The following is a 13902-nucleotide window of genomic DNA, read 5'->3' on the forward strand; positions in this document are numbered from 1 at the left end:
TAATAAAGTATTGCAGCCGACATGAGAAGACGGTGCGGTTCCGCTCTAGAACTCGAGCACTAAGATCTTGTTGCTGCTGATTCTGTTCCTCTGTCCTCCTGCCATTGCATCTCTGGCACTAGACAAAGAAGGACATGGTGCTTGGACTTTTCCTAGGGGGTGAAGTTGTTGCTGATCCGCCTTCATTTTTTTTTTTTTACTCTTCTGTCCTCGTCAAACATTCCAATTTCAGACTGGACAAATCCAGTCCAGGAAGAGTCGTGAGGCCGGATTCCTTTTGGTCTTATTGAACACACGGTTGACTAGAACAGAATAGTACAGTAGAATACATGTTACAGTCAATTGTCCATTAGTGTTTGGGGCCTTTATAGACCTCGGCCTCACAGGGCACCAGGCTTTTATTTGAAGCAGGGTAATATCAGAGAGAGGCCAGTAATTCTACTACGACCACGATACTCTAGTACTATGGACTATGTCTTTGCAGGCATACATGTCTGTATCTCTGCCTCAGTAAACAGTATTGCATGCTGGTGAGGATACAAACTGATCTAAAACAACAAGACAAGACATCCCACCCTGACAGGTCTCGATTAGCTGAACTGAAGTATTCAACAATTCTCCATCCAAAAATTCAGTCAAATGAACCTTTCAAATGTTTTGCAGAAACAATCTAACGCTTTTTCAGTTATGTTATCGAAACATGGAGGAAGTAGATGCAATTAACTGCATGCTCGTTAAAGTCACACTTTTCCACACTTGGGGGAGTAGTGCACTGCCCTAAGTTACAGCAACACATGGACGTTATTGTTGCCTTATTGTCTCACACATGCAGCTCCCCTCCGTTGCTTTCCTTTTTGATCCATGGACAATCGAAGCACTGTGAAATCTTCCCTACGACCGGTGGCTGTGAATGTTTAAAGGGATTTCATTCGTTAACAGAACGGAACACAACTCTGAAAAGTTTAAGAGACCATGTAAATGCAAGGGGCTTATGTCTCCAGCCTCAATGTCTGCCTGTTTGCTCAGAAAGGGGATTAGGTGCTGATCACAGCTCCACATTCTTCCTCAGGAGATTGTGCACGGGAGCAATTTGTTTTGGGGCTTTTTAAACGTGGCATCAAAAGAGGCCTGGTGTTAAAGTTCTCCGTAAGCTGCTGTGAGAACATGTTGGTTCCATGTTGGGACAAAGCAAACGTATTAGGATGCACTGGGAATTTGGATTAGTGGCAGTAAATTGGGCTGGTGGGCTCTGGTGGATGAAGTCTTGCAGGTGAAGCTGGAACAGAGGCTTCCTTCAGTTCTGCAGCGCGTTCCTCCTGACTCCGAGCCAGTGGTCGGCCTTCAGGCGTATGGCTGGATGAAAAACTCTCTCTCCTCTTTTAAACAGATCCTGCAGGAAGTGTGCAAATATGTAAATGCACCATAAAACAGACTTAAGTTGTGTGTTTTCCACTTAAGGTGATGAAAGAACAGGCCTGGAGCTCTGCCTTCAGAACAGTCACGCTTTGTGAGCTTGACCGCTCCGGTGCCAGCCCCTTGTGTGTCGGTGGAACTTAAAAGTCGGCCGAGTTTTGCCCGCTTTAAAGAGCCGGCGTTGCAGCATAGTAATACCAAACTAATGGCAGCTTCTCAGCTAGGTTAGACACACACACACACACCTTTTTTCATATCTATTAATATCTAAGTGCTTACAGGTGGTCTGCCTGGGAAGCGCGTAGAACAACACAACCCTCGGTTTCAGCCCACTGTACATCAAATGAACCGTACGCACCTTTCACCCTCTTCTCCTCTGTTGTTTTCTCTGTTTTCCTTTGCTGCCTGCACCCTCCCCCCCTCCCCCTGTTCCTCTCTGGCCTCCTTTCCTTTCCTTTCCTGCCCTTTTCTTCCTCTATTGAAGGAAGACTGATTACGTTTTAAGGGATATAAAAGATATTTTGAGAAACCTGTCCAAAAATAACCCACCTTCCCTCTTCTGTGAGGAACTGTGCCAGTATTTAAGTTGCCATTTCATTCCTAAAACAAATGTCCAGAGCAGGAAATGTGTTGATGCTCTCTCTGGCTGAAAGTCAGAAGCCTGCTTCACCTTTTGACCATCATCATCATCACTACTGAGGGGTCCTCTGCCATGCTTTGCTTCACCGTGTGACCGTATCCCGGGATAGTTGGACGTCCTTAACGAAAGCGACGGTATTAGTTTCATTGGTGAATCCACTGAGGAATGTACCTTTGTGGTTTTAGCCGTGCTCGCAGGGACAGACGGACAGACTTTGAACGGAATAATGAAACATTTTAGCTTTGGGCTGCTGGAATATTTGTGTTTTGAGCTGATGTAGCTTGTTTATTGCGCTCAACTTCTCCCAGTGAGCAGTGATGGCTATAGAGCATTACCCAGCATGCATAGCCACAACTTGAATTTGATAAATGCATTGATTGGTTTCTCAAGTGTTGTTCATAAAAGTCTGCATGTTTTACGTGTTTGTGTGTAAACTCATACACTTGATGAGTTGGCTCTTCTTAATGTGTGTATAGTTTGATGTGCTTTCACCCACCCAAGTGTTTCTGCTGGCAACAGAAGTTTAGTGATGAAGCAAAGAGGACAGGTCATTGCTTCCATACCTCCATTGAATTTGACCAGCTTCTCTGATGGGGGAGTCAGTCCATCAAGCATTTGCTCGCCTGGAAAGTCAGACGTGACACTTTGAATTAGAAACCAGAAAGATAATAACACGTGCAGACTTGAATAGAGCGAAGAGTAAAACCAGTTTATGCTGATAATTCCCGAGAGGAATATGTAATTAGTCCGACTGCAGCCGCTCTCCACCATTAGAAGTGGTTGTCTTCGGTTTGGCATCGGACTAACCCGAATGCCTGCCCTGCTGCCCAGTGGAAATAAAAGTGCTTGTGCTAGTGTGGTGCTGCGGCGGTGAGCGAATTAGCAGGGCGCTCGACTCCCTCCCTCAATTAGCACTGGAGCCGGTAGCCACATTTGCACTGGTTAAAAACGAATCATTGACTTGATTTATGTAACTATCCGATTATTGTCGAGCTTTCAGGCCCAACTCCCGCTGGGCAAAGGCCTCCCTCGAGGTCCCTCGCCTGCTTTCAACATGTCCATTAACCCTTGTGTTGCCTTAGGGTCATTTTGACCCGAATCAATATTACACCCTCCCCCCGCCTTTGGGTCATTTTGACCCGATTCAATGTTTCACCCTCCTGTTGCCTTTATATTTACTAACATATTTTACCCTTTGGGTTCAATTTGACGCCAGCAATTAAAACCTCCAGAAAATTATTAGAATTAATATTGTTTTCCAAGTTTAAGTGTGAGGCACTTTATGTTTGTTTGTTGACTACCGAAAGAACACCGACATTAAACATTGAATGGGGTCAAATTAATCCTAAGGCGGGGGGAGGGTGTAATATTGATTCGGGTCAAAATGACCCTAAGGCAACACAAGGGTTAAAAATCATGATGAAATACACTTCTGACCATGCAGGTGGATCGGAGGGTGCTGGAGGGTCGGTGTCATCCGGGTGGTCGGTGGGAGGAATGTGGGGAGATTATTCCTCGTTGATCATAGTTCCCATGGCGATGCTAAATATTTTGGTTCAGTGCACAGTTTAGTTGTGGATATAGAATGCAGATTAAATCTGTAATGTATATGTCCAGCATGTGTAAATACACACAGACACAGAGTCAAGCACTAAAGACCCCACACACTAAATTGGCAGCTCTGAAGACAAAGCTCTTGGTCTTACGATGGGTACTCTTTCATTTGTGCGTTGGGCTCATTTGCTCTGAAGTTTATCCATCCTGGTAACAGTAAGTCCCCCAAGAACTCCATCTTGTAAGCTTTATGCCCTCCACATGGTTTTAATTTAAGATTTTCCTGATTTTCAAAGCTTTTTTTTAGCCTAGTGTTGTTAATTAAAAAGTGAACTAGTTTTGTTGTGGCCTTTTGTGTTGCCAAGTAGGGAAATCACCGCCCTCTTTGTTGCTCTCCGTTTCTTCGCTTCTTTTTTTCTCTCTCTCTCTTCCTTCTCTCTCTTCCCTCTTTCTCTCTCTCCCCCCTCTCCCTCTCCCGTGTCCCATCTGCCTTTGTCAAGAATAAAGCTAGCCCGACCACTTTGTAAATGAAACATCCTCCCACTATTAATGGGATTGAGCAGATGTTTTCTGTTTGGCTGGTCAGAGATGGGACACTAAAGCCTGCAGCAAAACAAAACAAAAATACTTTTTTGGAGAGGGGGGGTTGGACGAAAAAAAGAAAGCTAAAGCAGATATTTATGGAAATGATTAAATCACTTCCTTCATGTCCCATATGGACGCATGTCTCGCACACATGGCAAATTAGAGGTCATCCCTTCCAGTGTAGCGCATGTGTAAGTGCGTGTGCCAGCGATTTTGGAACTAAAACATCGTAAATAACGCTGTAACCCCTGGGACGAGGTGTTATAAATAGGACGTGTCAAACCCTGCTCCGGCCAGCCTCTGGTTTCCCTGAAACCCTTTCTTTTCAGCCGCGGAGCGGCTCGGCTCCTTTTTAATTTGGCCATCCTGCGGGCTAACCGACTGACGCCTCTCGGCGAGGGCCTCTGTATTTCAACAAGGCCACAAAAGCCCCAGTCCTCGGCACTCGTGCTCACAAAGCTCTCCAGCTTTTCTGAGCTGTTGCTTTTTTGGAGACCAGACTCAACCATCAGCAGAAGAGAAGCGCCGGCCGCTGCCAGAACACAGCGGCCAAGTCTCATCTGTCAGAAAACCCAGGGGCCAGACTCTCCAGCCACCGGGTGGGCGGGGCCCAACCGAAACACAGAGAGAGGAGGAAGAAAGGGAGAAAGAAAGAGTGGAGTGTGGGGGAGAGAGGGTTCAAGAGCGAGAGGAAGCTCCCAGATAAACAGACCGCAGCGCCTCAACTCCTAATCACCCTGCGCTTCCGTTTCCAGACTCTATAATTAGAAGGGCCCCGTCCCTTTTTTCTCTGTATTCCCAGTTGACGCAAATGCTTCTTGTGGCTTGGCACCTCGTTTGGGCCGTGAGTTTTCAAGAGTTTACAGGCCCTGGGCCTTTGCTCTCTGGCGCTCTGGGTGCTCTGATACAGCATGACTAGGTAACCACTGTCTTAATGCACACTACACTTGGCCTCTCTTCAGCTCGCCTCCCTCCACCTATGATAATCTGCATGACCCCATCGCTCACTGCTCTCACCTCCATCATTACACTTCTCCATAATCTTTAAATATTGTTCTTCAGTCAAAAAACAAAAAAAACAAGAAAACCTTTCAACTCTGAATGAATGTGCAACATTTTGTCTCACACTTGGCTTCTTTTTTTCCATAGAGCGATGGTTTTCCATCTTCCTCGCACGTGTTGCTGAACCCTTTTAATCTCATGCCACTCCAGCCTCCTCTTTTCACATTTGACATGCCACCCAATAAAGCCCGGCCACTAATTAAAACCTACTGCATCTTTCACTTTAAAGATTTCACGGGGAATACTTGGCATAAAAATGACTAACTTCTTTAATATCATAAATGTCTGCGACTCGTCAAAAAGACAGAGGTTTGGACTTTTTTTCAAACTTTACACTCTGTATCGCTGATGGCTTTCCAACATTTTGAGTTACTGCCCACTCTACGGGTTTGTTTGTAACATCTCAAAGGGCTTCTGGGATGGGTTTTGGGTTGCGCTTAAAAAGCAGCGCTGCTTTTTTCCAAACTGAACCAGTTTAGATCTGGGTTTGTTCTGGTGTGGTTTGTTGAGCATGTTGTTTATGGTGAGGGCCTGTAATTTCTGGAGTTTGATGAGCTTCAAATAAAACGGGACCAAATGAATGGGCATGTCAGTGGGGGTTACACACTTTGGGGGTGAATCTCAGTGTGCGCACACAAACACACACACACACACACACATGAATACATACATGTTCTCTTTTACAGACACTCATCATCTTGGCTGTCCTCGAGGAAGCACGCGACTCGCTCGATGCTTTTAACCAGACCGAGTTATCATGCGAGGAAAGGCTGCATTTTATGACATGGACAAACGATAGCTGGCTGGGTTTAATGGGCTGGTTTTGTTTGCTGTCATGCTGTCTAGCATGTGTCCAGCACAGTTGGTAGTGTTGGCTCCCTTTGTGTGTGAGCCGCCAGCGGGAAATACAGTTCAGGTATTTTGGTTGGCTTGACTTTGTATCAGTTTACCAGTAAACCAGAGGCGACTCCGAAACTCACTGGCACAATTTAAAAGCAGGGATTTTTTTTATTTATCTCTGAGCTTTACATAATTAAAGGTATCAAAAGTGTTCTACTGAAAGACTCGGAGCAGCACATTTGTCAGAGATCATTTGATTTGACAATATGTTTACCGCCCTTTATATTTCTTCACAATTTTTAGAAAAAGTTGAACAATCCAAAACTGTCTTCATTCAATATTTTTTTCTCAAGTGGTTTAGCACAAGAATCACAAGATTATCAGAGGCTGATCTTTTCTTTTCTTTTTTCTTACTTCTCAAATCTAGTCGTGTTCCAAAATTGATTGGTCCTACATTTCCCATAATGCTACTCAAGAACATCGTTCATTCCAACCTCCCTGCCTGATAAATGGCCACATAATAGAAATCTACCGACCCAGTTTGTGACACAGACTTTCTGTTATGAATTAGTAGTTCAAAATCAAGATGACCTGGTGATGTCATCAATGGTTATCTCGACAAAATAAAACATTCAGTATTTATTGTGACCGTTTCAGTCATTTGACTGTGGTATTGCAGTAATTACAGAACATATTAATACTAATATTTGTCCCGATTATTTATTCGGGACATCGCACATTGACAAATCCAAAAGAGATCATTGAAGGCCAATTGTAGCAACTCATAATGTAATAACTGTGCATCATGTGATAATTCAAATAAATAAAATACTCAACATAATAATAATCATGACAATAACAAAAATAACCGTAACGTAATATCTCTAGTCGTGTGCATAATGTGACTGCCTTTTAAATGATGAAAAGGCTATCATATTATTAACTAAGCAAAAATGTGTTGAGTAATGGAATAATTTCAGTGCATAGTATAATATGAGAAAAAAGTTAAGTTCAAAGGAGAACATACTGGCTTTAGCATTGTTGTCGCAGAAGCCAGTTTCCTTTATCTCTGATGACATCATGGTCATTGTATTATTTGAATTGGATACAGTCAATATCTTACAAATACAACACATGTGCATAAAAAACTACACACACACACAACTCTAAATTCAAACACAATGAAAAAGATTATATTAGATAACATACACAGTTGCAGTTGTAATGATGATGATGATAACCAGTACATTTGAATGATTCCTGATGATGATGATGACGGTATGTTTAATTGTAGGAATGCTGCTGGTGACTGCCGACACTCAGGGCCACAATTTTCACGTCTTCCAGATTCTCACCCACCCATGGGCGTCCTCACAGAGCGCCGTTCATCATCTCTACACCCTGCATCGAGGGGAGACGGAGGCCAAGGTCTGTAGCCCCCCCACCAAACACACACACACACACACACACACACATGAATACAACATAATCGTGTTGAAGTATCTCTAAAATGTTATGGACAGTTTGGGAAACATTTTAAACTGTTACCTTCATGTTTTCCTTCCAAACAAATCACAGTAGATAATGTGTTGTCAAATCAGCTGCTGCTTCCAATCAGACTTAGGCATTGAAATGGCATCATAAAAAAACAAAAACCATTCAAACTACATCCATGTTGTAAACATTTAATATTAGTATTTAGGAATGTTTTTACTGAAAATATTTAATGTTGGTCCTTTCACATAAGACCGATTCGGGAGTAAAAAAAACAAAGATAGTAGCTAAAGTCTACAGATCACAGTGTAAAAGTGGCCCACCACATCACCTGGAGATTAAGACAGAAGACAATGCCCTTAAGGAACTACGTAATTCATGTTAACCTGGGTAAATCTTTATTCACTGTTACACTATTAAAAAACAAAAGCAGCATGTGTATACTGACAGCATACCTTCAGTAGCTAGCAGAGCATAGAAGTGCTAACGCTAGTTACAGTTGCAATCAAAATTATTCAACCCCCCATTGCACATTAGGTTTATTGGCAAAATATACAATTTCTCAGGTGTTTGCAAGAAACAAATTACACAATAAATTCTTAAGTAGTTTAATGAAACTAATATTACAAAGGTTTTATCCAAATTCAACACAAAATGCTACTTTTAATAACTTTAATGAATTACTGCAGTCTCAAAATTATTCAACCTCTTCATGACAAGCATCTTCAGTCCTTCAGAGAAGAGATAATTGCCTTGCACAAACAAGGAAAAGGATACAAAAAGATAGCAAAAGCACAGAATGTCCCGAGAGATACAGTTGGAAGCATAGTTAGCAAGTTAAAAGTTGAAGGAACAGTGGCTACACGACTTGGACGTGGCAGAAAGAGGAAGCTATCAGCGGCTGCCGCCAGATTCCTGAGGAGGCAAGTGGTCGAAAACCCTCGAGTGACTGCAAAACACCTGCAGCAAGGCTTGGTGGCAGCAGGCACTGAGGCTTCAGTTTGCACAGTAAGGCGCACACTAAACACTGAAGGGTTCCATTCCCGGACTCCAAGACGCACACCGCTACTGACCCAAAAGCACAAGAAAAGTCGGATCCAATATGCTGAAAACCATATAAATAAGCCACCAACGTTTTGGAATTCTGTTCCGTGGACCGATGAGACAAAACTGGAACTTTTGGGACCTATGGATCAGCAGTATGTCTGGAGGAAGAAGAATGAAGCGTATGCTGAATAGAACACCCTGCCTACAGGGAAGCATGGCGGCGGCTCAGTGATGCTCTGGGGCTGCTTTGCTGACACGAGAAACCTGCAGCATGTGGAGGGCACCATGGATTCAGTCAAGTATCAGGAGCTCTTCAGAAAAACGTCACGCCGTCTGTGATGAAGCTGAAGCTTGGGTGTCATTGGACCAACAGGACAATGATCCCAAGCATACCTCAAAGTCCACCAAGGCTTGGTTTCAGAAGAAGAAATGGAAGATTCTAGAGTGGCCGTCACAGTGGCCAGGCTTGAACACCACACAAAATCTCTGGTGGGATTTGAAGAAGGCGGTTGCAAAACGCACACCCAAGAATATTACTGAACTGGAGGCCATTACCCATGAGCAATGGGCTCGGATTCCTCACGCTGTCAGAAGCTGGTGTCTGGCTATGCATCACGTTTGCAGCAGGTCATAACAGCAAAAGGGTGCTCCACTAAGCACTGAAGATGCTGGTCATGAAGGGGTTCAATAATTTTGAGACAACAGTAAATTCATTAAAGTCATTCAAAGTAGCATTTTGTGTTGAATTTGGATAAAACTCTTGTAATATTAGTTTCATTAAACTACTTAAACATTTATTGTGTAATTTGTTTATTGCAAACAGCTGAGAAATTGTATATTTTGCCAATAAACCTAATGTGCAATGGGGGTTGAACATTTTTGATTGCAACTGTAATTACGTGCTATCGCTGCTCCACAGGTTTTTAGATAGAAATAGGGGGGGACAGATACTTAAAGGAAGATTCCATTTTGACACAAAGGGAAGATGGTTGAATCGGGTGAACAACAGGGAGCAGCACAGTGGTGATGGGTTTGTAGAGCAAATACCCAGAAATACTCTCCCATTCTTGGAGTGTTTTTGAATGAAGGTCAGCAGGGAGCACTCTGATTATTAGCAGGCACTTTAGTTTACAACAAGACTTTAATCCACCTTGTGCTGCTATTTGAACACTCAGTGAGTAAAGGACCTGCAGCCGAATGGCTTTGATTTTGATACGACCGAAGCCTCTCTGGTCTGGTCAGGCAATCAGCATCCTCTTCCTGCTCAGCACAGCACACCCACACACTGCTGGACGTTTTGTTCCCGACAGCTAATTGAAACAGGTGTGTAGAAGTTGACATAGCGTGTTTATCTAAGGAGGGATTTATTTATTATTTCCTGTCACTAGTAGAAGACCCAAATATCTTTTTCTCAACTGTCTCATTGCAGTGTTTTTCTACAATTTAATTTCCTTCCAAACCACACCAACACACACACACACACACTTTTAATGGAAGAAATCCGCCGTGACGGGTTAAGAAAAATATTCAACCACCTTTCCCCGAAATTATCAGAGCCAATGTTCCAATCGTTTCCCTCTATCTTTTGTTTTGCAAGAGGAGAGCTTCTTTTTTCTTCTTCTTTTTTTCACATGCCACTTCTGAATTGTAGCGTCTGAGGAGAAATGCAGTCACCGCCTTCCAATTTAAGATGTTTTGTGCCTTTTTGGGGTTTTTCCTTAAGTCCTGTGCCGGGACACGCAGAGACTTTGCAGTGTAAGTTGGAAGTGCTTACTCAACAAACCTACTTAAGGCCTTGTTCGGTTCAGGTTTATTGACTGGGAAAACACACACATTCTCACAGCCCGCCTATCGTTAATGTATGACCAAACGGCAGGTCCGCTGACCGGCTGCACACTGAGCCGGCTTTGATCCGACCCGTTGTAAACACTGAGAGCCGGCCTTAGCCTAGTGCTTGGGCCAGGGGTTATCACCACACACCCACACAGTGAGGAGTGATAAAGTCTTCTGTTAGGCGGGTGGAGAGACGCCTTATCTGTCTCCAGCGGCCAAACATGCGGCTGGCTGTCAGTGACCCGAGGCCAGGTAAACAGACCTGCAACTGATAACAGATGTAAGGACAAGACTGAAGGAGGCCCGAATGTAGTTGAGAGCGTAGCCACGGGGCAAACTGGAGAGCGCGAGTCACTGAGGTTACAGGGGTGGCCCTCCATTACTGCTGAACTCTGCAGCCCTGCAGCATCAGCTGTGATTGTGGCGATACGGCTTCTGAAGTCAGCGTGTTGACCTGCACTTAAGTAACCGGGCTGCTGCTGGATTTCTGCAGAACACTGATTTCTTCGACTTCATGCAAATTAGAAGTTGTCCTGTGTATTTGGGAATAAGAATAGGCCGATCGCTTGGTTGGATTCAACACATGAACTTTCCACATTCCGGAAGCAGCATCGCTAAAGTTCAAATAAGTGAGCTGCAGTACCAAAGTTAGGGGTCACGGGTCGTTATACATCTGATTACGGACCAGTGATGCATATCGTGAGGTTTTACTGTAACCAGCTAACTTTGTGAAAAAAACCACCTTTACAATTATGCTAACATGAGGGCTGTGGCACTAAAATAAGGACATAACTGAGAGCAGAAACATCGACACTGGATGGAGACACAATGATTTCTGGCTATTATGTTTTTGCTGTTGCTGCTGTACTGAATGATGAGTCGCCAACTTAATTTGGTTGTATGTTTTTTTTACAATGACAATAAACTTCCCGATCCTTATTTCACTGGTAATATTGGTGGTCATATTGCGCAAAGAGATTCAACACCGCAAAACAAGGCAGGGAGGAATGAGACTGGAGGCTAGTAAACATGGATTTAAACACTGCACTGTTCAAAACACCGCATATTGGGCAGCAACACTGACACTTCTTTTAGGCCGACCCCTCGTGTTGACCACAGAACTTCTGTCAGAACCAAAAACCCCTCTGACTTGAGATGAGGGAACCGGGAGTGCAAACATGCTGACTCCCAGGTTTTCTTTTCATTCCTGCAGCACTCTTTATAAACACAACTTGGATAACACAAATTAACTTTGTTGACCTGTTTTCATTTTCATAGAATCAAACACACACACCTCCCGTCCCCTTCTGATGTTGAAATAATTAACGCTGCTTTCAAGTTACATCAGTGCACATTAGGTGAAGTTAGCAGACGAGCAAGCGCACACCGGATTTGACAATGGCCTCAGAAAAAAGCCACATCAGTAAGAGGCAAAAAACAAATCGTTTCTTTTCCCACAATGAGAAATGCGTCATTTGCGACGTGAGCGTGCCGGTCAGGGTATATGTGACATCACCACTTCACCAGAACTCCACAGCAACTCTTCATGGCACTTTCCGGCTAGCAGCAGATGGACAAACAAAGAAGGTGAAGGAGCAGTTAATAAGCGACCGTGAAAGTAAGAGTGGTCTGCTGTTGCCGATGTGCAACTCGGTGCTGTGAGGAGCTCCGGGCCGCTTTCAAATCTCTGTTTCGTTGACAAATTAGCTGTCGAAGGGCAAAAAAGGTTGCAGATCCCTGATAAATGTGTCAGTAAAAATGAGTATCATCCATTAATTTACAGGCTACTTTCTTATTTCTAATTAGCAATCGAGGAAACAAACAACATGGAGCAAAGGGTTCAACCTACAAAGAACCACACTCTTCTTTCTTGTCTTTATATTCTCTCTATAATGCAGAGACACTTGAGTTCTCTCCATGTGTTCGCCTGTCTTCTTGTTCAATCTTATCCCTCCGTCCATCTCTGTCACATGCTTGCCATTCCTCCAGAGTGTCGCTCAGGTGATCAGAGCTGCCTAATCTGTGTCACTGATGTAAACAAAAATGTAAATGTCAAATACTCCGTGTGACAGCCTCTCTGGAATGAGCAACCTCCACACCGGCACGCGCACGTGACTACAGACAGTTGCCTTCTACTTTTTTCTTTTAGATGGCGTCTGTTTGGTATCTGCGTGGTTGTCACACTTTGAACCCCCCTACATACACACTTGATAGAAATGAATTTGACAGTCAGGCACCCATTTACAGTTGGAGCCTTGACAGGTCTATTATGACCAATTACAGGACACAAAGTAGCCCTTTCTCATCGAGGTCAGGCCTCCTCTTTCGCTGAAGTAAAGCGACTGTCTGGTATGCAGAAGATGCCCCATTACTGTCATTGCTGATTACAATTACCTGGTCTGACCTGGCAAAAGATTACAGAGGCCTGCAGGTACAGAGCTGTCTCTCTGATTGGCTGTCGGGCTTCCTGGCTAAAAAGTACGACATTCCTTGGAGTGACTTTCTCCTGGACCTTTTCCTTACATCCCCCCCAGTCCCTTCCACTCTCTCCAGCCTCTATTTTGTCCCTGTATGTCGTATGAGAGATGCTATTTCAGCCCTCTGTCACCTCATCGCTCCTTTGTGTGTTTGTGTGTTATTTTCTCCCTCCCACAGTCCTTTGCTTGTATCGTCTGTTTCAGCCTATCTGTCTGGTTTCCTGCATGTCTGACATGCTCAGAGAGATGCTATCTTCTCAAGTGGCTCCTGAGACTCAGTCACTGTTTGAGGACGAGGGCCAACAAAGGACTTCACCAGCAACCAAGCTCATATCACATTGTCACCTTTGACAAAAGTTGTTTTCTAATCCTGTGACCCGAGTCGACTTTCATCACCTCAGACATACAGGTTTGATAATCTGTCTGACAGCGTGATGGCAGACTGGAGTTATGCATTTCTCTCTATGTGTTGAGGAAGTGGAGTGGAAAATAATACTAAACAAATTTAGCCTACTGTCATATTATCTATCCAGTTAATTGCAATGTAGAAAATGGTCTGGAGCTGCTGAAACCCAAGCTGGAGCAAGGACCTGGGATCAGTGAGCAGCCTGTATGTTGGGATGGTTACAGTTATATTGGTAACACGTCCTGTTCATATATATTGAAGTTGATACCTTGAAACCAAACTAGCACATTATATATACCAAGAAACACTAAAAGTCCATTTCTTGGCTGTCCTCCAATCAAGGTCAGAACATGGTGCCGCTTCCACAAACGCTCTTAGAGTTCTGAATTTAACATTGGTGTGTATGCAAACAGAATGAAAACAATGAAATCTTTAATAGAACATAGTTGTTTCGTTATTATGCTCTGAAATTTAGTGTGAATTTTTTTAAGATGGACTTCACCATAATCGTAGCCCTGACATGCTGATGAGAAATGGGATCATGATCTTTT

The 13902-nt window shown here is 43.6% G+C and overlaps 1 protein-coding gene across 2 annotated transcripts in view; it reads left to right on the forward strand.

Moving 5' to 3' along the window:
- bcas3 (BCAS3 microtubule associated cell migration factor) overlaps nucleotides 1–13902 on the forward strand; it is a 329169-nt gene that overhangs the window by 60334 nt on the left and 254933 nt on the right. For both annotated transcript variants that reach the window (XM_056440363.1, XM_056440364.1), the window contains exon 14: nucleotides 7389–7522. In XM_056440363.1, coding sequence (XP_056296338.1) covers nucleotides 7389–7522 — 134 coding nt within the window. The remainder of the gene's footprint in view (nucleotides 1–7388; nucleotides 7523–13902) is intronic.

The sequence above is a fragment of the Pseudoliparis swirei genome, chromosome 20, assembly GCF_029220125.1.
Source record: "Pseudoliparis swirei isolate HS2019 ecotype Mariana Trench chromosome 20, NWPU_hadal_v1, whole genome shotgun sequence".
In the NCBI taxonomy this organism is placed as follows: Eukaryota; Metazoa; Chordata; class Actinopteri; order Perciformes; family Liparidae; genus Pseudoliparis; species Pseudoliparis swirei.